The sequence below is a fragment of the Juglans microcarpa x Juglans regia genome, chromosome 2D (genome assembly GCF_004785595.1).
Source record: "Juglans microcarpa x Juglans regia isolate MS1-56 chromosome 2D, Jm3101_v1.0, whole genome shotgun sequence".
Taxonomy (NCBI): Eukaryota; Viridiplantae; Streptophyta; class Magnoliopsida; order Fagales; family Juglandaceae; genus Juglans; species Juglans microcarpa x Juglans regia.
The window spans coordinates 36,889,980-36,914,842 of record NC_054596.1 but is presented as its reverse complement, the minus strand read 5'-3'; the positions used below and the strand labels follow the sequence as shown (position 1 = coordinate 36,914,842).

Genomic DNA, 24,863 nt, shown 5'->3' with positions numbered 1-24,863 from the left:
CTTTATATTACAAGTCAGATAGCCTGAATCGGGGGGGGGGGGGGGGGGGGGGGGGGGGGGGGGGGGGGGGGGGGGGGGGGGAATTGATGTATCTTAATTGCCCTCCATGTTTCCAGATCTTTGAGTAGAAATATTGTATCTCTTGCTATGCTTTCTATCTCCCAATTGTTTACATGTTGTGGATTATTGATGCAGGAGATGACATTTGATGAATCCCCTTCGAGGATTATTTTTTTGATCTGCTGAGCATGTGCTTCTTGGACTCCTATGTAGGCAGCCACTGCTTCTCCTTGATTTGGATTAGTGGTGTTTAGAAATCTGGCTATGGCAAACCTCAAGGTTCCATTGTGTGATCTACAAACTGTTGCAGCTGTACTTCCTTTCTTACTGCAATATCAAAGGTTATTGACCACTCATCTTCTGATGAAGGAGGAGTCCATTGTGGATTAGTAGCAACAATTTTCCAGTCCCAAGCCTTGGAATGCTCTTTATAGGTATCTAAGCTCCTTTTGAAAAATTGCTCAATGGTTGGACTCAGAAGTGTTGTGGATTATCTGATTTCTAGTGAACCAAAGATTGTCTATTGCCAAAATGGCAAAGATATGAAATTGATGCGTTTCACTAGAAGGTATATTAAGACTTGTTGAAGGATTTAGAATCAGATTTATCCAGTTGGTTATACCCATCTGCTTAAAAGAGGAGATGTCTAAAGGCCAAGTTGATTGTCTCCAAAGGATTCTTGAGTATGAACAGTATAAAAAGAGATGAGTGGTGGTTTCATTTTCCATCTGGTAGACTGGACAAAGCTTCTGGTCTTGATCTGTGAAAGAGATGAAATTACTAAGCAGGGCCCTTGGTAAGATGTTTAAAATTTTCCAAGAAACAATTTTAATCGATCCTGCATTTTTAGAAACCAAAGCTTTTTCCAATTTTGGATAGGATAAGAAAGTAGAACTTATATTAAAAGCTTTCTAACTATATCTTCCAAGTAGCTGTTTCTTTCGAGGCTTCTGACAAAGCTTTGATGCAAGTACGAGTTAACCTCAATTTTGATATAGAGTTATGATATATACTTCATTATCATGTTATTTTTTAATATCATATTGTGCTGATGTGATAATTCTTATCAAATCAATCTTTAGACCAACTCTTATTTGAAAAAGAAAAAGAAAATCAAGGGTTGATGGACAGTACCACCTTAACACATTGAGATGAAACTGGAATAAGGGAATAATATTATTGATCTAAGGATTAATGGACCGTATCACATCAATATGGTAATAAAAATTGGGATGAGAGTATAATAATATATAATATCTAGTTACACTTGCAAATTAATAGGCGAGATGACACTTTTCACATGACCACTGATATGCTGGGATTTATGACATGGCAGGAGAAATTACAAATCAAATCCTGACATATCAACAATGTGAATATATAATACGTCATTTTACCGACCTGCAAGTATAATAATGATTCCATGACATTTTGTCCATAATAGTGAAAAGTGATCATATTGTGAGAACCAACGCCATAGGTGGAGATTTTAGAATATAGAATAAAGACAGAGACCTCATGCACCTTGAAATTGTATGTGAGTGTAAACTATGCCTTGATCCAATAAACAATTGGGTTATACAAATCAAACATATTTGGGCTCGACATGAGGGGAAGAGCTCTTGGACTTGGCCATATCCTCCTCTTTCATGCCATTATCTAACTCATCCTTGTCCTCACTTCCATATAACCAACTGCATAAAATGTAGTAAAAGACATTAACAACACTAAAAATGGTCAGTAACCAGTAATAGTAATCATAGTGGCCCATGTTGAGGTTCTTTGATACCCAACTCACTTTCCCCCTTTCTTGGTCACCGCACTCACAATAGTGACTGTAAGACTAGCCACCAAGTTCCCCACACCAAACCCAACAGACACAAGCGCCATGGCAATGCTACTCATGCTCTCAGGGAACTGAGAATAATAAAACTCTATTTGCCCAATTATGTTGAAGGCCTCAGCAACTCCATGCAGGCAGTGTTGTGGCACCAGCCACATTGCAGACATGTTCACTAACGCAAGAGGACTATTGGCTAACCCTTCTCTGATTGCTTCATTTCTGCGTTTGGTCTCTACTATTGCTGAAACTGCAGTTGCCACGCATGTGAGTGCCACTCCAACCCCCATCCGTGCTTTGAGGCTAAGCCCACGCCGCCGTTTGGTGACCTTTGATAGCAAGGGAACCAAAACTGTATCGTAGATGGCCGCCGTTGCTGCCATGCTAAGGATTCCAAAGACGCTGTAGGAGGCTGGTGGGATTTTGAAGTCTTTTATGAAGCGTCTGTCCATGGTGCTCGCTTGGAGGATGGAAAATACATGTTGGTTTAGTGTCACAGCGACCATTATGCTGGTGGACCAAATTGGGAGAACTTTGATTAGTGCTTTCAGCTCTTCTACTTGGGTAGCTGTGCATAGACTCCATGGGTTCAAAGCCAAGCCATCTGAATCCACATCCTTTGCAGGACATCCAATGATGCAGGCCTTGTTTAGAAACCTAAAGAATCTCCAAAAAGTGATTTTGGGGCTCTAAGGCTTGTTAATAGAAGAATATATTTGAAAATTCGTTTATTGATACATTCAATTCACTACTGAGGTGAAAGAAAGCCTTACATATCAGTTAGCATAAAAAGGTATCGGTGTTATTACTTCCAATGCACGATAAAAGCAGAAGACATGGTCATGTTAAATTGGATATATGTGATCTTATATAGTTATACCTTAGCTTATCTGTTGGGGAAAGAAGGTTTGAACCCTTGTGATTGTACCATAATTCATCAGAAGTCTTTGGTGGCAAGGTAAGGTGCTTGTTTCTCCAAGCTGCCACAGCCACTTGGGCCAATCCGGTAAACAAGCTCTTGTTTGCACTTGCTACGATATAAAGTGAAGAACCCAACAAAAACATAACAGCAGAGAAGAACATGAGCCCTACAGGAATTCCGAAACCCACGACCCAACCTGCTGCTTGTTGAATATAAACTATAATTGTCATTGAAAGTGTTACCGAGACTCCAATGGAAACATAGTACCAGTTGAAGAAGCTTCGCAAGATTTTCTCTTTTGTGAGACTGTCTACCTCGTTGAATTGATCTGCTCCAAAGGCTATGGAACATGGCCTAATGCCACCTGCTCCGATGGACATGAGAATAAACGAAGAATAGAGAAGTGCGAGCTGGGATGACTTCGGGGGTTCACAATTTCCTAGCTTTAGATCGCAATAGGGAGGCCTTGCTTTTGGAATAATTGCTGTCAACCATAACAACGTCAACCCCTGTGAAAACAAAATGACATCCTGGATAAGTAGTTTTATTTATTTATTGATCACTTGTGATCTGCAACAAAAATTAAGTAGCCAAACTTGTAGGAGAAGTACTTACAGTCAATTAGCTCTTCTATATATATATATATATATATATATATATATATCTTACATTTTTGGTTGTATTTTTAATGATTTAGATTTTATCAATGCAGTACTGTCTATATTCAAACAAAAATATATTTTTTTCTGGGCATCTCAAATCGAATATTTCAAGGTGTTCCTATCTTATGCAGGTCTGGGCCTTGGACCAACCGCCACTACTTTGGAGTTAACCGCTCTGTTTGTTACGAGCAAGAGATAATCATCAGGTTGTCAGTACTCTTAGTTCCATCCACTGTCCAGGCCAGCAAACAAGGAAGCAGGCCAGTGGCCGAAGAGAACTCTACCTTTATTTAGATCAGCTGGCTATGAGCATTAAGTGATAGAAAAATGCCCACCTCTTTTATTTAATGAATACACTTTATTCATTGATGATAGATCAGTATATAGCTGGGCTGGAGATTAGTATGCAATATTGCTGTAACATGCATGTACTGTTGAAGGTATCACTCTGATATAAAGTGGATTCCTTCTACTTGCAATTCAAATGTTTGAACATCTTTGGTAAATCAACTCCTACCATATCACCAGTATGAATGATATCATGTTCTCCACACTGGTCAGCAACTAAATTTTTTTTGTATAAAGTGACATGATCACTCACATCAGTTGGAGGCAAATCTTCGAAACACAGTACTAGTGTTTTAAATTAAACACCCTAGATAGTCAAATATACGTATATATATGTAAGTAATGCAACTGAGGAAATATTTTCCCACAAAAATAAAAAAGAAAAAAAAAAACAAATGGAGAGTATGATTAATATGCATGCTTACAAGTAGGCTAATAACTGTGCCATATGCAATCACCCGAAACCGACCCAAGTAGGAATCAGAGAGGAAAGCTCCAAAGACAGGCATGAAATTAGAAATGGCAGACCACAGAAACAATACAGAAGCTCCGGTGTCACTGTCCAAATGATATTCGGTAATCAGGTATATGATCATATTCATATGAAGCCCAATGGTCGCAACCTTCTCAAATGTCTCATTAGCTGATAAAAAATAAAACTTGTAAGAATTTCCAAATCATCCCTAAATTACATATAATATGTAAGCAATATCAAAGACGACGTCGAAATATGAAGATCACATGCAGTACGTGCCTATGATAAAAGGCATGGTTCTAAGTCCACCCTTTTTGCTTGTAACCCGTTGCTGGTTGGTTTTCGCAGCTTTCATTTCCATTTGCTCCGACGAATTCTCCATTATCCTTTTTGTCCCCTAGCTGCAATGAAAATCGTATAGTCTGCAGACAGTTTCCTCGAATATATACATATATATATAAGATTACAAGAGGGGATAAAAGAAGAAAGCTAGCTTTGTTAAAATCATGAACAAGGGAATAAAAAGATGCCTTTTTCTCATGATGTGCCGCTTGGATTACATGACATGATGAATTGATTCAGCGTCCTTTATTGTTTGATGAATATATATATATATATATATATATATATATATATATATATATAGTACTTAGAGAGATCCGCTAGCAGCTAGCTAGCTGCAGATTGCAATATGCTTCACGACGTGTACATACATAGCCACATTACATAGAGGTTACCGTCGTGCTGATGATCTTAGGAAACGTGGAGCTTTTTATAGAGTAACGTCACTACAACAAATATCGGTTTTTCCTGTGGAAAGCGGCCTGTGGTGAGAAAACATTTTTTGCACCAATTTTTGTGGTGGGACACTGGCATATAACTCGTGAATCCGAATATTTTACACACCAAAACCATTGTTCATGGGAAAAGGCATACTTTTTGTCACGACATCAACGGCGGATATATAAAACGTCTTAATTTCATGGCAATCAAGTTCTCGAACCTATCTTTGTGGTGAGATATAACACCTTTATCGACCGATAAGCTAGTAGCAAAATTTCTTTTGCCATGGGTCTCTTCGTGACAATAGATAGTTTTTGACATGATGAATTAATTGTACTGGTGGAAAATACTCTTTCCAAGATTGACACTAGTCGGAAAAGATCATTTGTTTTGAACTTACAAGATTGGAAATACTTATTTCACGTGTATTGTTTTGTGGAAAAAATTGTGTCTTCCAGTAAGATTTTCGTGGTAAATGTCGTATGATCTTAATGTTTTTACCCACCAATTAAGTCATGACAATAAGTTTTATTTGGACGATAAGTGTTGGTGGAAATTAGCATTTCCAAGACCCATAGTTAGTACGAAAAGGTCATTATGGAAATCTTAATTTGGTGGTAATTAGTATTTCCCGACTATCATCAGGTTTGGCGAATAACTTACCTTTCTCACGAACATATTTCCTGGGAAATACGGTCGTGTAAAATATATATATATTTTGTGACCAACTCAACCCTTATTAAAATGTTTCTTATCACCAATTATGACAACTAGAATAAATATGATCTGTTTCTGTCGCTGTTATATCCAACCAACATGTCCAAGTACGTACGTACAATAGCTAGTATTGAAACTCTTTCAACTCAACATACTATTAACAAATAACTTGAACACTGCCTCAAAATAATCCAAACATGACTTCAAATAAGCAACATATTATACATAATTATACACCATTAATGTACGTAATTTACAAATCTGTCCACATTATGTCAACCAAGTAGTTTAAGGCCATGATGTTAGATTCACAAGATGTGATAATTTCTTCTCTTAATCAAAGCATGTGTTCAATAAAATTGAGAGTTCATACATCGGCCAATAACTTGTGATGGATTTTCCATAGAGCTTCAGGGTTCCTGCAAAAGAAGAAATTTTCCAGCTATGAAGAGAACTACTCTCTACCCCACTTTGTCTGATTTTTGGTTCTTGCTCTAAGAGAGAGAAGAGGAAGAGCAAAAAACCCCTAAATAGAACTCAATGAGCTAGTTCTATTTTTAAAGTGGGGTGAGAGTAGGGGTCTCCCTATGTGTCTATTAAAATGACGCATCCCATTATGGGCTCAATAACAAAATGTTAATGCTAGTCCACTATTTATAAAAATAAATACAACAATCTCTCACTTGGACAACATTATATTTAATCACAATATAAACACAAACAAGCATCCCAAAATCAAAGGCCTTGTTCAAACCTTCAAGTACAAGTTAGTGAACAATACACCGACAGGGCATACGACACATGACCAATACTTGCAATCACATACTTCAGGCCGATGAGATTAGGGGTGCAAATGGTCTGGTCCGGCGATGGACTGAATATTTTCGGTCCATCATTTTTCCGGACCGGACCGGACCGAACATCCATAGGGACCGGACCAGACCGATAGCTATCGGTACGGTCCAGTCCGGTCAGTCCATTCGGTCCGGCTTAATTTTTTTTTTAAATAATTAATAAAATTTTTATTTAAAATACTAAATTAAATTAAGTGACTTATTAATATGGATTATGTAACAAACTCAATTAATATGGTACTCTAAAACGTGGATCGAGACCGACCGGTCTCAGTCTCGGTTTGGTCTGATCTGGACCAAAACGGTCGGTCCGACCAAACCGTTTATCACCCCTAGATCATATGCAAGTGTAGTATGGAAATAATCAGAAGAGTGACAAACACCCATTTCCATAAGAAATCTTAAAAACAAATTTGAATGTCTTTAAAGGAATAAGTCTTGTCCAAAATGCAGTTGCAGCACCTAGTCTAGTGACTATACCGACAGGATATAGGACACCAAACTTATACTCACAATCACCTGACTCAGGCATAGACTAAAACTGATTGTCTCTTGTAGGTAATACGCCTTATCGATAATGCGCGTGACTCATGCACGAAACTACTCAATATGTCTCAGTACACAAAGTACACCTATCCAAAATGCGCACGACTCAGGCATGAGACTAAACATAATGTCTCATTATATAAACAATCGCCTTGTCTAAAATGCGCGTGATCCAGGCATGAGACTAATCAATATGTCTCAATACCTAGAGTACACTCTGTCCAAAATGCGCGTGACTCGAGCATTCATTGATATTGCTATATTTAAAACAGAAAATGAGCATAAACAATATAGTCAAACAGTCAATGATCACATAACTCCTACTAACTAAATACAACAGAAGACTTTAACAATCCCAATTAAGTCACATGCTCCTGAAACAGTTTTGGAGCTAAACATTTAGATAGTGGATCAGCTAACATATCTTCAGCATCCTTTGTGGAAATATGCTCAATACAAATATAAGGCTCGTCTATTTTTTCTCTAACAAACCTTTTGATGGAAGGTATAAAAGCAATATTAGACAAGTTCAAAACATACTTACAAGCCAAAATAAGTTGACAGCCCCAATATGTTCAACTTTAACCGTCACACCATTGCTCATATTTACTACCAACTCTGTATCAATTGGTCTTTTGCGGTTCTTTAATTCCTGCAAAGAATTTGTAGTGTGAATGGTTGCACCAGTATCTAGCCATCAAGTATCAGAAGGCACATCGACTAGATTAGACTCAAAACACACTAGCAGCGAATGTGTACATTTCTTGTCTAACCAAGCCTTAAATCTCCTACAATCAACCCTCTTGTGCCTAAACAAATGACAGAAGTTGCACCTTCCCTTAAAAACTTCATTCTTAGGCCCATTTGGAACACTTACACTAGTTTGTTGAGGAGACCTCCCAGATTTCTTCATCTTACAAGAGTTGCTACTATTACCCTTGAATAAATTATTCTTCCATTTATCAACAGTTACCATGAAAGCAGCATGAGACTTAGCCTTTTTCATCATCTCCTCTTCTTGAGTTACAATAGTAGTCATTTCACTCAAACTCTATTTATCTTTCTGAGCATTATAAGTGGTCTTAAGTGCATCAAACTGAGATGACAAATATTCAAGCACTTGCCATACAAGAAAGCTATATGCTAACTCAATTTTCATTCTGTTGAGCTTGTTAAAAAAATGAGTAAACTTCATGATGTGCTATCGGACTCCACTAACCCCATCATAGTTTGTGGTAGTAAGAAATTTCATCAGAGTTCCATTTTCTGCCTTATCAAACTTAGTAAATTTCTTCCCAACGGCATCAAGATATTCTGTAGCACTATCTGTATCAGCTATACTTTACCTAATAGACTTGTCAATAGTATACTTCATAATCATGAGACAAGTCTTATTAGAAGGCACTCACTGCTCATAATGAGTCTTTTCAGCTACAGAACTTTCACTAGTGGGTTCAACAGGTGCATCGACCCTTAAAACGAAATCCAAATTCATGATTGCCAAATTAATAGTGAGAGACTCATACCAATCCTCATAATTGGTTCCTGTTAGACTCATGATGGCAGACAAAGATAGAGACAGACCCGCATTGTCATAGGTTGAGGAGAATATAACAAAATTTATTATGTATGTGAAGGAATAAACATGCACCCATAAATGTCTCCATTAGGCAATCTTATATCCATGCTAGAGTCTTATTCAAAATAGACTCTTACGCACTATGCTAAAGCCCAAGATACATAAAAGTCTCTTACTCATGATAAAGCAAAATAATTAAATACAAGGACTTAAAATGACCCACTACCGAGAGGATAGGACTAGGCCACCAAATGCCAAGCACTTAACTATTATCTTTATTGTCCTAAGCATCCTACCAAATAATGGTTTGCTGATGGGGTAAAAATTCATTATCCGTATGGATCTTAGTATAATGTCATTAAGCGGAAGTATTAATATAACAATTTCGATAATTTATCATGACTAGTCCCATGAGAGGTGAGTATATAGTCACTCCAAACCATCGGTATTATAACAAAAGTGACAAAAAACATCAAAAGTATTTCCATACAAGACTCTTTATTGCCATAATATATATATATATATATATATATAATAGCAAAACAAACAGTACTATTATCCTCCTTCTTCAATATTTTTTTTATGGCATCTGAACAAATCTTTAGTATTTAGAACAAGAGGAACCTTTTACAAAATGAAAAAGAAAAAACATCAAGAGCTAGCGCCCCCACCTTATTTTCAATATCTAATAAACACATGGAATCAAGTGATAAAGCTGCCAGAGAAAAAAAAATTCAATCCACCCAGTTGCTTTATTATACGGTTTGCCAAATTTGTAGCAAGTCACTGAAAATCAAGAGCTAGAGTTAAGTCACCGAAAATCAACCCCACGCATAGAAGAGCTAGCAAGATTTGTTGAATATTTCATATGGTGGAGGCTAATAGCTCCAAGTCACCGCAACGAAAAGTAAAGAAACACAACCATGATAAATAGGAAAGTAGCTCTGATACCAATTGTTAGATTCACAAGATGAGATAATTTCTTCCCTTAATCAAAGCATGTGTTCAATAAAATTCAGAGTCCATACTTCAAATAACTTGTGATGGATTTTCCATAGAGTTTTAGGGTTCCTACAAAAGAGGAAATTTTCCAGCTATGGAGAGAAACTACTCTCTACCCATCTTTGTTTGATTTTTGGTTCTTGCCCTAAGAGAGAGAAGAGGAAGAGCAAAAAACTTCTAAATAGAACTCAATGGACTAGTTCAATTTTTAAAGTAAGGTGAGAGTAAGGGCCTCCATAAGTGTCTATTAAAATGGCGTATCCCATTATGGGTTCAATGACTAAATGTTAATGCTAGTCCACTATTTATAAAAATAAATACAACACATGAAACCTACAATGATGTTTGCAAATAGAATCTAAGGATAGGAGGGAATTACAAATCCTTGTACCACTTAAACTGCATGTATGATAATTTCAGGACATATAGACACAATTGAAGCAAAAAAAAAAAAAAAAAGTGCTGCAGTAATGTCCCTTCTCTAGACAATCTGTGATCTGGAATACATGATTAATGCCTCTTGCTCCATAAAGCATGGTGTCCTAAATGGGAAGCTTATATAGAAATTGTTGTAACATCATGTTGTACATATGTTTAATTAGAGCTGTCCATCAATCATATTCAGGTTGTGCTTGGATTTACTTGACTTAATTCATGTGTTTCTTAGAGTGCTTTAATCTGATACAAAGTTTAATTTATATTTGATCTTCTTTTATTTGGTTATGATTTGTGCTACAATGAAATGATTTTATTTGTTTTCAATTTTTTGGGTAGTAGGGGATTTGCGAAGCATTAATTTTGCTGGCAACGCCAAACTATATAAACCTCTTTCTTGTTGTGGAAAGTCATGCATTTACGGAGATTTGATCCACATACTTTTGGCATCATAAATTGCATGTTTGTGGTTCCAAACAGTCTAATGTCTCAGAAACATGTATGTCTGGTGCATGACAGGATCCTTGCCACTTGGGATTAATAGATAAATGCAAATACTCGATCTTCTCACTTCCAAAATGTCATGTAAATGCATAAGGGTCGGTTTCTGTACAGTGCTGCAGACAGACAGATCTTACAATTGAAGGGAAAACTATTCCACTATTTCGTTCGAGCTATATACATTTTCAGGAATAAATCAGCTCAAAGGCAACAAATATTGAAATTACCAAAGCTTTTGATATTTATTATGTACTATTAATTAGAAGGTGCAAAGAATACAAGTTGTTTTTAGCTTTCAGTCATTATTTTAGCCAAAACTGTTCTCCAAAGTTCATAGTTCCTCATATAATTTCTAGCTGAGTTCCCATGCCTGCAAACAAACAGAGAACACTTTGTTTACATCTCTTTCTATTATACTATATAAAGAGAACACTTTGTTTGCAAGCCGGTGGTAATGGTTAAATTATTTAGAGACTGAAGGGAAGAGATTGTTTACCTGAATCTGGCCATCTGCTGTTCCAATTACCAAAACTTCTTCATTGCCATCAAGAGTCATGCAATTCACCTTGCCATTTTTGCTACTCTGTAGCGTTTCCACTCTGTTGTTCTTCTCCCTACCCCAAATTTCGATGATTCCTCCCTTGCATCCTAGATAGATTAACTCCGAGCTTATGGCCATAGACCGCACATCTAGCACCGTTGGCAACGATCCGACCATACTATGATTTGAAGCATTCCATATCTTTACAGATAGATAAATATATCAACATTAAGAACTGAAAAATTACCCCCAATTGAATTTATTCTTGAAACTAAGTTCAAATGCTGATATTTCAAGGAACATTTGGATGTAACTAGGAAAAACATTTCAAGAACTACAGCTCACGATGCTTCTTGTTATTGCTGACACAATGAACAAAAGTAAATAAAAAGTGAACCTAAAACATGGGTCAAAAAAACTTAAAAAGTTAAACAACTTATGCTTTTTCCAGCTCTCGGAATGAATGTTTTGGTTTTTCTTTTTTTCTTTTTTCAACTGTGGAACAAGAACTAACTAATGCGATGAACAGTTTAAGGGAAGGAAACATGATAATAAAAGCTGGATTAGATCATGTTTTCTGCAAGATACCTTCACAGCTGCTCCATCTAAGGGAGAGCTAGCCGAATATATCAGTCCATTGTGAACTTGAAGTGCGTTGACAGAATTTGCTTTTCCTAATAGTTTTCTAGAACCACTCTGAATGGTACTGAGTGTTTCTGTTGCCAAATCAATTTCCTAAAGACCATGAAAATTCAATAATCAGAACAAATACTGGAAAATAAACTATTGCTAGCTTGATGCAGATAGCAGCACCACATGGAAGAACGCCATGTACCTGGATGCTATTGTCATGGCATCCACAATATAGTTTTCCGCGTACAAGCACCAAGCACTTGACAGATTTACTTGTATTTAAAGACTTGGATCCTCCATTCCATGAGTGAATCTACAGAAAGAATAGAAAGTCACGTTTCCAATTACATTTTGAAGATATAAGCTGAGAATGCAAACATCAAAATGCATAGCCTGGCTTAACAGTACTTGGAATCAACACTTTCCACTGACTTCAACGAAAGTTCCAGTTAAAGTAGATATAGCACTAGCTCTGTAATAAACTTGTAAATGTACTTGGCCAAAACAAACAAATAAAGTAAACAGAACAGTGAGGGTGCTTTCTTTCATGCAGTTTTATGAAATGGCAATGAGACTAGCCTGGCTTGATTAGAAATTAGAATCCCTAGCACCAAATTTCAATGGATGCCTTATATGGTCGGTACCTTGACACCAGCTCCCTGTGGAATGTAGCATGAAATGCTATTGGCAACAACTAGTTTATGAACCTGATCCTTCATATCATGTACTTGCACACAATGCATTACTTCATTGTCAACAGACCAAACCTGCTCATATCAAATAATAAAACCTTCAGGTCGAAGTTGAATAATTAAGATAGAAGAATTATAAATGCATACCCTTGTTGTTCTATCTAGTGAACCACTGTATAATCTCTCTCCAGGCTGCAAAATTGCTAAAGCCGTAACTGCTTTGGTGTGCTCTCGAACCTCTTGGATAGGATGAAGAATACTACCTCTACCAGTCCAGACCTTCAGAGTTTCAGAATAGAATGCCATCAAATTCAAATTTCATAGAACACTACACAATGCAATTTAGGAAGCATGATAAATAAGAAATGGACAAGCAATCATAGCTTGTTTATTCTCAAACTCTTCATTGAGAACTCTTTTGTTTTTTTATTTTCATAGGCTGCACAGCTTGAACATATGGGTGTGTACATTTCTCCATAAATAAATTAACAAAAACCGTCCTGACCAAACTTGTAGGGACCATTACCTTTATAGTTCCATCTGAATGGCCAGAAAATATCTTGTCTTTGAAGCATGCTATTGACAGAACTTCTCCATTCTCGCTGCAGTCTACTTGAACTAATTCTTTATGACTCCATAAGTCCTGCTGCCAAACATAAATATAGACATCCTTGTTAAGGTAGTCCTTCTTGCTGGAATAGACACAAGGAAAGCAGAACAAACTTACAGAACAAGAGCCACTTCCTTTGGAGAAAACTTTCAACATTTGAGATGCCAAGGGTGACAATTTTTTAAGTTCCCTCAGACCTTTCATAATTTCCTTCATGGAGGACGTTAGGTCGCACAGCCCCTCTGAAATTCACATTTCAAGGATGTTCACATATTTAATTATAGTTAGGTCCCAAAAAGTGCAATGTTTATGTTATAAAGATCACTTAGATGACATCTGAAGTCTTATAATATTTACACTGGATCCATCTCCTGTTATTCACTAAGACAACATATGTTTATTCAGAATAGCACAAGTTTGGTTTTGAGAACAGATTTCCGATTTGTTTTTGCAATAATCTGCATATGGCAATAGTGCTTCTAGGTGATAAAGAACACATGTATGTTCAATCTTAAAAAACAAGCTTTCTAAGCATGTACCATATGTGGATCTCATGAGTTGACAACTACTGTAAGATACATGGACTGTAAGAGTCGCACAAAAACTTCTGATATATAAAAAAGAATTTCTTGTTTTCAATATTGGTACGTACCAGGGTCATGGATGAATGCGCTTAGAGCAAGCAATGAAAGGGCTTTGTCTTCAACGTCCTTTGCAGATTTGAATATTGATACAAAGCGCTTGAGCAAACAGACACGGGCTGCTCCTTGTATGCCCGTGTCCGGAAGAACATTTAGCATTTGTATTAGCCATGTTGCTGAGACAAAGCATGCTGAACATAACGAGGCATATCTGCTCTTTATACATTCCGCCAAAGCCTCAAACAGTAGACCAAACTCATGGCTTACCAAAACAAATGCCATTTTTCTTTCCCAATCATCAGCTGCCTTTTCCTCTTCCTGTGGCTGAAAATTTGTTAAGAGATGAGATTAGTTAGAAATAAATCACATAACCAGCACACACAGAGAGAGAGAGAGAGAGACGTTCAAAGAAGCTCACCGTAGTTTCTTCAGATTCTCCAGGAATATTTCTGAGCTGCTCCATTCGCATGAGACTTTGATAACTTTTGTCAAGACCAGCACGTTTAAGAAGTAAAGCACGGGTAAGGGGTTTACCAGAGGAAGTGAACCTCCCCACTAATGACATAATTGTCTCTGCTGCTGCTAATTGGGCAGTTGGAAATTCTGAATTTCTGAGGCATGAAATGAGAGTGTCCATTGCTTCTTCCCGATATATACTCATCTTTCTTGGTTCCACCTACAAATAAAGATACTTGTCATTAACTTACTACCTAGACAGTTAGTTAAGCATTCCGGCAACCGTTGAGTGATATTCTGTGATATCAATTCATTCTAATTTGACAAATATATAGAGGTTTCCAATTTCTTATAATTCACTAGCAGAGTGAGAGAGATGGATCCCAACCAGTAGATCAAGTTGGAGAAGGAGACCAGCCACAATAGGGCACTGGTCTTGGAGAGCAGTCTGTAAATAAACGAGGAGGGTGTGCATTGTATTGAAAGCACCTTCTTCCTTCATGATGTGGAGAACTTGTTCGTTCAAAGTCCTCCTGAGAAACCAAATTAATAATCAATCACTGATTTACCGTCGTAGGCCTGGATTTATGAGGAAGAAACTTAAAGATTAACATTAGTAGAGAGAAAATCACCTGTTTAACTTAACTAACTCGGAGAGAAATCGAACTATCTCAAACCGTTCTGCATCACTTGCACCCGTGAAGCTGTCCAAAATCGGAGCTAAATCAGCTTTATCAGCAATTGTGTTCCTGCACTTCCCATCCTCCTCCATGCATCTCAATAAGATCCCAACCGCAGCAATTCTCTCTTCTGCCCACTCAGCTCCCAGACTGCAAACAATACTTTCTATCATTTTCTCAGAAATCAGAGTGTTGGCCATTGATGATCCAATACTTTCCTCCCCGCTTCCAAGCATCTGTCCCAATAAAAGCACAGCAGCTGTTTCCGGCTTCAAACACATTTGAAGCGAATCCCCCTCTTGTTTCTTAATAACTTTTAGGAGGGAGTGAACCATGTCCATCTCTACTAGACTAGCTGTTGAAGGCCTTAACAGATATATCAGCACAACAGCCTCCATCAATCCCTTCTTGAAGAGAGCAACAATACATTCCACATCAGTGTCAACTCGGGTAAGTGTCTGGATCACATCTTTGTCTTTGGACCCCATCTCACAGAGGAGAAATATAGTAGCTTTCAACACCCTAGGATCGACTGAATTGAAAAGGATCTCCACAAACCCATTAACAACTGCTGGCCTTGAAAGCATAGAATGGATATCCACATCCATATTCGCTTCCTGCCAGAACCGCTCGATTTGGAGGACAGCCATTTCAGACTCCTTCAGGACTTCAGACATACAAAGACTGGTAATAGCAAGTCGCAACTCACTCATTGTTCCATCAATGGTAGCTTGGCTTATGACACTATTGGGAGAAGATGAGGGCATTACTGATTTCATGTTCGGCTCAGACTCAGGCTGTGGATTCTCAGACTGGTTTGGAACAGAACAGATGTTCTGTTCTTGCCAGCTTGCGATAAGCCTTTTGAGAACATAGTTTGTTTTAGGCAACTTGTTAATTTGCAGCTTCTGGCGGGTTATTGGGCACGTAGAGTTCCCTCTCTCAAGCCATTCCTGGATAGCTCTACGCTCATATGTCTGACCCGTTTCGAGGGTCACCGGATCATCAAAGAGATTGCTAGTAATGGGGCAGACAAAGTCCTTGGGAGGTGTATGCTTTCCACCACCAGGCAGGTCATCAAAATCTGCCATGAGTCTGTCAGGGACGCGTCTGAAAAACAGAAATAATCCAAATATAAGGAGAACTTTGATTAAAATATGCAATAATGACTGGTAATATTCATTTTCTCATACCTACTGGATTCCGCAGAAATGGGCCACTTTTGTTTTTTGATTTGGTTCTGTCTAGGCTCAAACAAAGCCATTTTTTTGTTCTTTTCCTACAGGACAGGGCTAGAACATTTAGAACGAGGTATCTGCATAGGTAAATCAGACCATAGTGGAGATATCATCTTTGTTAATATCAATCACCTCGGTTTCGGCTTCAGATTCCGTAGAAGATGAAGAAGAAGAACATGAAGAGGCCGAAATATCGTCCAATGAAGACTCAAGTTCAGAATCCAAACTCGGACTTGGCGATGCTTTCAAGCTCCTAAAGGATTTCCGGTTTGTGAGAATCTCGGGTGAAACTCTTTGAGGATAAGATGGTGGAGATTTGCTTTTGCTGGCGCTACTGCTGCTGTAGAATTCGTCTGACCTCTCTCCTTCCGCCCATATTGGCTGCAGTATTCGGAGGAAAAAACATTGACCAACACGACCGGAACAAAAGTTTCAATGCTAGATTCAGAGAATCTCTTGCTGACACTGAAACCATATATATATAGAGAGAGAGAGAGAGAGAGAGAGAGAGAGAGATAAAGCGAAACAAGAACAAAAAACCAATCATAAATTGGCCACGGCTAACTGTAAGATGATGACTTCCGTCTTCTGGATACAAGAAAAAGGAGATCACCTCTGATAATTATGTGCTTATCTTCTATGCAATTCATGGTATGTCAATATAATTATGAAAATGGTTACTTAATTTGGAACGTGCCATAGTTTTTTTTTTTTTTTTTGTTCATTGAATTGGCCAACCAAGTAAAAGTCAAACGAACCAACTTTCCTCGAACATTTTCGGAATTTTTTGACGAGCTTTCCTATTTTGACACCCAAGGCTTGACCCACTGGTCAAAAAAGTACAATTACGGTGCTGCTGGACCCAATCAAGTCTTCATCATTTTCTTTATGAAAAAAAAATTACCATAAGGTTGCCCTTCCACGTGATTTTTGTTTTCTTTGATATAGTCAATTGAATATTTTTAATTTTCAGAATTATTTTAATATTCAATTCAAAAGTTTTTTAGAAATTATTATAACTCTAATTGACTAATCATTTATCTTGGTGTTTTACGGATTGTACACTTTTAAGTATGTCCACATTTTTCACAAACAAAAATTATATTTGTAATAGTATATAAGCGTCGCATATTCTTTTTAATTTTAAAATGAGTAAATAAATAATCCATATGAAAACTTCAACAATTGGCTCTAAGGGTAAAACAAAAAAAATCGATGAACCGATAAACGGTTCGATCTGGTTATAAATTGGTTCGGTCTGATATTGGTTTCATTTTTCTCAAAATCGATCAAGATTTGTTCTATTCCGGTTTTTATTTTTCTAACACCGGACCGGTTCATATATATATTTAATTTTTTATATGATTTTTTATATTATATATAATTATATATAAAATAATTTTGTGTTATATACTAAATTACTAATTAATATAACATTAAATTTTAAATCCTATATATATAACTATATATTATCACCATAGTCTATAGTATTAGTAGTTATACTAATACCATATCGCTATATATTATAATATGCTATAATATAACTATAGTTTATAATACAATTATAATGTATATTATCATTATATTGTTATGTAGTATATTATATATACTATATATATAATAAACAGAAAAAAGGGCATCAAACCTTATCGGAATCGGTAAAATTGAAAATATTGGTTTAGGGTGTAACCGATGCGATATCGATTCTTCAAATCTCAAAATCGGTGTATACCGATACTTCAATTCTAAAATATCTAAAATCAAACCAAATCAGTCCGGTTACATACCTAGTTGGCTCTGGTAGAAAATGATTTAGGAGACCTTATGATTGATATAAACATGAAAAATATATGTGATTTTTTTAAAAAAAGAATATATATATATATATATATACACACACAGAGACGAATATATGTAAAAGGAAATTATTTGAGGAACAAATGCAAGATATATAGAATGCAGAGCATTACGTTATACCGTCCGTTTTTTAATATCCCAAGCTCGTCGGTTTTGATCTTCTCGGCGTCCCTGTGCTTGATTTTTCCACCCTTCTCATGGTTTTTCAACTTCAATGGCGGAATAGCTATCTGTTTATTGCCACCTGTATTTTCTAAAACTCTATTAAAGTACTTCACAAGAACTCGGCAGTTCTCGTCAAGAACCTCCTCGAAGTTGCTTTCCAACTCCTTCAGCTCCAAAGCTTGACCCTCGCTCATCTTCGACAACACTTTTGTGCAGGGAAGAACCACCGACTGATCATCATCGAATAACGAGACTTCATTGCTGTAGTCTGAGTTCGAGGTTGAAGACGACAAAATGGCGGATCTTTGTTCGTTGAACCATTGGAGGACGGGGAGAAGATGGACCAAGAATAGCTCCTCGAAGAGAACCGGTGCAATCTCCGAGCGAGCCAATGAAGGGTCGATCTGGAATATATGAAGGAGACTAAGAGCCGCGTTGATGGGTTGGTCACAGAGGCTGTAGACGAGGGAAAGGAGAAACAAGGAGAAGTGGTTTTCAGGGTTAGAGAGGAGGAGTTGTTCGGTGAGGCGGAGACAGGAGGATCGAATGGCGGGGGTGGTGGTGGAAATTGCATTTTCAAGAGACTCCGCCGCGAGGCTCACTGTGTTTTGGTCACGTGGTGGGATTTTGCGGCGGAGGGCAGAGAGGAGGTACTGGCGGAGCTCGGATTGGGAGAGGATTTCAGAGATAAAGATGGTGGCATGGTGGAGAATTTGGGATGAGGTGGTGGTCATGGTAGTTTAGTGGTGGTGTGGAGTGGAAAGGTTTAAAGAGGAGGTTGGATTTGGAGTTTTGGATTGAAGTAGGGGAGGGAAATGGGAGTTGGGTCAGTTTGGGGGTGTGAAATTAAAGGATATATACATGTTTATGTTTATGTTTTTGTTTTGTGCCATATGATATGGTCTGAGGATGCCTCTCTGGTCTTTATTAATCCAATCACCTTTTTTTCTTTTAAATGAAGGGTACAATACAAGAATTTTGTAAGAAATATTACTCTCGTCTAAACACACTTAACTGTATAATTTTAATAATATCCCGTACATTAAAGATGAAATGATTTCTACAATTAAAACAGGGCATGATTTCTGCAATTCAAGCAAACACAGTGTGACAAGTTATTCAATAATAAATAAATACAAACTAAGCCTATTATAACTATAATCCATAAATTGTACAGGGTCAAAAAATTATTATTATATTATTTTGATAAAATTTCTGTAGATTTGAAATTTCTGAGTCAAAATGGAATCCAGGCAGAGAGGCTTGGATGATTAGGTTAAAAACGACGACCTTTTTGCCGTCCTGGGCTGGCCCTAGTCCTGGCCCTGGCCGGCTTCTGTATTATATTATCCAAACCTTTCCATTTGCTTCCAAATTGGCTCTATGCCGTAGCCTGAAGTTAATTGCACGTAACGCTTCTTCATCATCTTGTCGTCTATTTTTTAAGCAAAGCGCGTATCTATCAATTAGGCTGTATATATTCTTCATGCGGCCACAGAATTTTATTTATTTATTTTTATATGGTTTTTCTTGGGTGGGACCCAACATAATTTGACAAGAAAAATCTCTTCAATTTTTTGTATTAATTTAAGAAGTTTACAATATTTATTGATTGAGTATTTAAATATTATATAAAAAAATTCACAGTACTGATATCAATATAAAAATGCTGTGAAACCATTTCATAAATCTATTTTTCTCTAGCTTAAGATCATGCTCAGTACTTGTGCTTGTATTAATAAATTTGGAAGTTTAAAGGCTTTGTAACTTGAATTTTATTATTTACTTATAATTTCATTTACACATATAGTTGCCTTCAACGTACGTATGTACGTAGACTCTTCAACTACTCCTTAAGTTGGAATTAGTTAAAGAAGTGAAGTTTAGGCCAAGAAAATTAAATCTGAAAAAAGGAAATAAATTTAACATTAGTCGACCCATGCATGATGATAAACAAGGAGGCAATCAAGAGACCGTACGTCTAAATAATATATAGATATATACTTCAAATTAAGTAATATACTTTGGAAGCTAGGCTTGTGCTGCTGAGTTCATGCTTTGTCGATGGAGTTCATGATCGATGTTAGCTGTTGATCAGGAAGAAACCTCTGTGATGGGGTTCGTGCTTTCTCTTGCTCTCTTTCTATGTTTTGTTTTCACTTGCCAACAAACATGCTATATATATATATATATATATATATATATATGTAGAGTAGGTATAATGTACTTGATCATTTTTGGTGGGCTCTCGAGTTTTTAATTTGCTATATTATATCTTAGAGTATATAAGGTAGTACTTTTGGAGATCGGGGTTAACTGCATAGCAACTGTAGAAAACTTGTTCATTTGTTTGAAGTGTGTGTTTTATTAAGCTGTTTAGAAGTTCTAGAGAGATCTAGTACTATTTGTGTTCTTTTTCTTTAAAAAGTTGAAAATGTTTCTATAAAAATTTACAACAAGTACTTGACCTGCAAACTCAAGCAACTTGAAATCATTTATATCTCATTATATATATAAAGAGCCTATGAAACAGAATTTTCTTGTTTTAACTGAATTTCCTTGTTCCATTTAACTTTCCGTTAAGTCTCCGTTTATAATAATTTGTTAAGCCTCCATTATAATAACTTTAAATCAGCGCACAGGATAAATCAGCAATGAAATACAAACCGACACAAACAACTCTCCAAAAACTAAAATCCTTTCCTTTTTCATCTCTTCATCTTCTCTTTTTCTCTTCGTCTTCGTGAATCGTATCTGTAATCTCCTGATCTGCTCAACACTGGTTCGCCAAAGCCCACTGATGCCTGTGATGCGGATAAATGTGCTGGTTTCATTGTCGAAGGCGAGGCCTTGGTGTCGTCGTTGTCTTTAGGTAAAATAATTTCGAAGCTTTAGCTTTTGCATGTGCTCTTGAGTGTGTTTGAAATCTGGGGACCCAGATTGTGTATCAGGGTCCCTGTGAGCAAGTTCTTGAGTGTTTTGAATTTATGGGCTTCAAATGTCTTGAAAGGAAGGGGTGGCCGACTTCCTCCAAGAAGCAAGTCTAAACATAGCTTTTTTTGTTTGTTTCAAAAGCTAACATATATTATTATCTTCTAAAAAGAAGAGGACTGCATGCAAAATCTTATAGTCAAATTCACATGTAATCGATTTGTCATAGGTGACGTCAAAGAAAGACCAGGAGCAGTATTGGGCAGCTAAAGATGAGCCTTACAATTTTGTAACAGTCAAGGAATTTGGCATTCGAATCGTTTCTTGTGGGACGGAAACTTAGAGAAGAGCTTGCAACTCCATTTAACAGGGCAAAGAGCCACCCAGCTGCTTTGACAACTAGAAAGTATGGTGTTAGAAAGGCAGAGCTGTTGAAAGCTTGCTTATCAAGAGAATTCTTGCTTAGGAAGAGGAATTCATTTGTCTACACCTTCAAGCTCACCCAAGAAAGTTTTTAGCTTCATTTTGATTTTGTGTATTATATATTTATATATAATGTATGTATGTATGTATGTATTACATTTCATTACACAAGATTGTGATTAAATTCTACCTTTTCTGTCCGAAACTACCCTCCTTTATATGAACTTGAAAAACAAATTTATGGAGGATTGCTGGTTTGCTGTGGAATATCGATCTTGGTGGTAAATGTTCACACTTTTGATGTTTGGTTTCATATTGGGCATTCTTTGTATTTGATGAAATGTCTTATTGGACACATGTTTTGATTTTCCATTAATTCCATCGGTTTTTGACCTTTTGTGTGTTTTTTGGTCATTTTATTTTACTCAAATCTCTACTTTGGAACTACACCGATTACATGTGAAATTTGTGTGGATATGTGTCATTTTGGGTTTTTGGCACCTCTCTCGTATAAAATACCTGTGTACTCAGGCATGCCCATTTATGTTCTCTACTTTGGTGTTCTAAAGTTGATGATTGTGTTTATGCAAGCACCATGCAACTTGAAGTTTTTATGTTTTTCGATTTATTTGCATACCGTCGTTGAGATAATTCATTATTGAAAATCCTCATTTTTTGTGTGGTGTTTTACTTATTGATATGCAGGACTTTATTACTTTAGTTTCACTTGTTTATGCTTATACAGATGGAGGGCAATCTTGCTGAAGAGCTTTACTCAGAAAGTCTGAAGCTGTCCAAGACAGACTTAATTTCTTCTTCAACTTCCGTTAGCAAAGAAAATGATTTGCATGGTATTATTTTAATTTATATGTTTTAAGGCAAATCTGGCTGAGAAACTTATGATCAAATGTTTTTTACATTTTATTTATGTTTTCTATTTTTGTGTTGAGTGGCACTTCCAACCTGCATAAGGATGGATGATGCATGAGGTCGCGTGCATTTCCATGGGTTTTCAGTTAATTGAAAAAAGAGAAGAAATTCTTGTGTTTAGCTCTTTTGTTTCATTTCCTTTATTTTCTTTTCTTTTATAAATAAATTTCAGCAATTGAAAATTAAATAGACCCTTGCTCTGGTAGCTGCTTTCTTTGTCTGCATGACATTATCATAAGAAAAGATTTCCATGCTTAAATGCGGATTTTGATACTAGTAAAACCTTCCTTTTTTCCCATGCGTTTATATGATCAAATACATCTGCTTTGACCTTTTACATCCTTAAGGGATAACAACTTTGGATATTCAAAATGAAAGTGAACCCATTTTGCTATTGTTTGCATTCAAAAAGAAAAACATTATTTTTCTTCTTCAATTATTTGAGAAAACGTCACCTTTTCTGCTCAAGAATTACCTTTTGGAATTTCTCATGCAAGATATTTTCTTTAATTGTTATCTTCACAATTGTTATGGCATAAATTTCTTTTGGAGTAGAATATGAGATTTTGGTAGTTTAGCAGCAGTGCATCTTATTCATCTTTTTTTTTTCAGATCGTCTTGGGGATGATTTGTACGATGGAGATGGACCTATATGGGACAGTTCTGGAGATGAGTTGAATGATTCATCTGAATTGGACAGGGAATGGCAGAGATGGACCTATATGTGAACGTTCATCTTTCTTTTCAGGGTATGGAGCCCATGGCTGTGGTTGAAGGTCAACAACAAATGCAGAAGCTTTTTAAGGAGTAAGCTACTTTTCCATGACCTCTAAGAGAAAAGTTGTTGGCATTCATAGTTTTGTAACTTTTTTTTTAATTTAATCCCACAAAAAATTGTGTTGCTGATAAAGATTAATAGTTGACGTGAAAAAAAAGCAAGAATGAGCCCCATATGCTGTGCTTGTCATATGAATTGCTTTGCAATGTGTAGTGCAATCTTCTTGTTTAATCTGTCTTAAAAGTATTGGCATTGGCTTCATCAAAAGCTTAGCCAAATGTAAAATTTGATGAATTTTAGTAAAATTTAGCTGCATTAGATTCATCAAAGGAATAAATGAGAAGCCATGAGCTACAGTAAATTTATAGGATTCTTCAAATTTGAAGAGTAACTGTTCAGTCATCAAATGTGTTTTTTATTCCATTTTAATCCGAACGTCCTTATTTTTTTTTTCGTTTCTCTCTTTTCTTTTCCTCCCCGCGTCTTTTCCCATCCCCTTTCTCTCTTTTCTTTTCCTCCCCGCGTATTTTCCCTTCCCCTTTCTCTCATTTTCCCAGCACCCTTTTCGATCTCGCAGTGCCCTTTTCGATCTTTCTCTCGTTTTCTCTCCCTCGTTCTCGCAATGAACCCATTTCTATCTTTCTCTCGTTTTCGTCGTGCCCCATTTTCTCTCTTTCGCTCATTTTCGCAGTGCCCCCTTTCTCCATTTTTCTCATTTTCGCAGTCCATCTCTTCGATTCTTCACCCATAAACAAAGCAAAGCACATTGGTTTCTCTCCTTTCAGTTTTGCCGAGCTTCTTCTCCTTTCATGTACTGTTTGTCTCCTTCCTTTTCTACTGCAACTCTAGGTTCAAGAAGAAATAGAATTGGTCAGTCTCGATGGGGGCTTTTGCTTAGTGGAAATCATCTAGGAATTTCATCTATTACATTTTACTGACCCTGGTTTTTTTTTTGGCTGATTTTCTCAGGAGCACTCTGTTACAGATTGTCAATCACTCGGAAAATGGTATTGTGTTTTTCCTTTCTGTTGGTATATTACTAGATTTGCATCCCAATGTGTGATATTTTTTTGGCTGTTTTTTCTTTTTGGTATTGTTGGTATATTTCACGATTACAAATCTCCTATGTTGGTTTATTCTGTGATAAGTCATCCCTGTGTTTCACGATTATAAATCCCATGTGTTTCACGATTACAAATCCCCTGTGTTGGTATTTTTGTTTGTTTTTTTTTTTTTTTTTTTCCTTGAGATGAACAGAGACCAAAATATCTTTTCTGAACAATATGAACTTGAGATTAACTTATCATCATTGTACTCCGAAGCTTGAAGTATTATTGCATGATTGCAAAAACATATTGCATTATGAAACTCCACTCATCTTTTTCTCTGTCTCATTTTGGGGCTAAACGATAAAAAAGAATGTTGTTTTATGTTCTTGTTATCTAGCAAATCTTTAAAGGTGATTGAAAAATTAAAAGGAAAATCATAATATTGTTAAATGGATGATGGTGAACATAATTGAATTGGGTTATGCTTATGCATGAGAGATTTAGATGGAGACCAA

General features: G+C 36.6%; 2 protein-coding genes across 2 annotated transcripts; both read right to left on the bottom strand.

Annotated features, from left to right (window-relative positions):
• Positions 1-1,581: 1,581 nt before the first annotated feature.
• LOC121251103 (protein NRT1/ PTR FAMILY 1.2-like) lies at positions 1,582-4,851 on the bottom strand. The gene is given in 5 exon segments (XM_041150426.1): positions 1,582-1,863; positions 1,866-2,557; positions 2,781-3,331; positions 4,258-4,475; positions 4,587-4,851. Coding segments are annotated over 5 exon segments (1,782 nt in total). The 5' UTR covers positions 4,690-4,851; the 3' UTR covers positions 1,582-1,645.
• A 5,943-nt stretch (positions 4,852-10,794) lies between these two features.
• LOC121249483 (putative E3 ubiquitin-protein ligase LIN-1) lies at positions 10,795-18,974 on the bottom strand (the record flags this gene model as incomplete). Its single annotated transcript, XM_041148190.1, has 15 exons — positions 10,795-11,094; positions 11,221-11,466; positions 11,854-12,000; positions 12,101-12,211; positions 12,543-12,665; positions 12,738-12,869; positions 13,117-13,233; positions 13,318-13,442; positions 13,853-14,165; positions 14,260-14,517; positions 14,686-14,830; positions 14,930-16,087; positions 16,171-16,256; positions 16,348-16,596; positions 18,186-18,974. Coding segments are annotated over 15 exons (4,017 nt in total), but the record flags the coding sequence as incomplete, so codon positions are not given.
• Between the last annotated feature and the right edge of the window lie 5,889 nt (positions 18,975-24,863).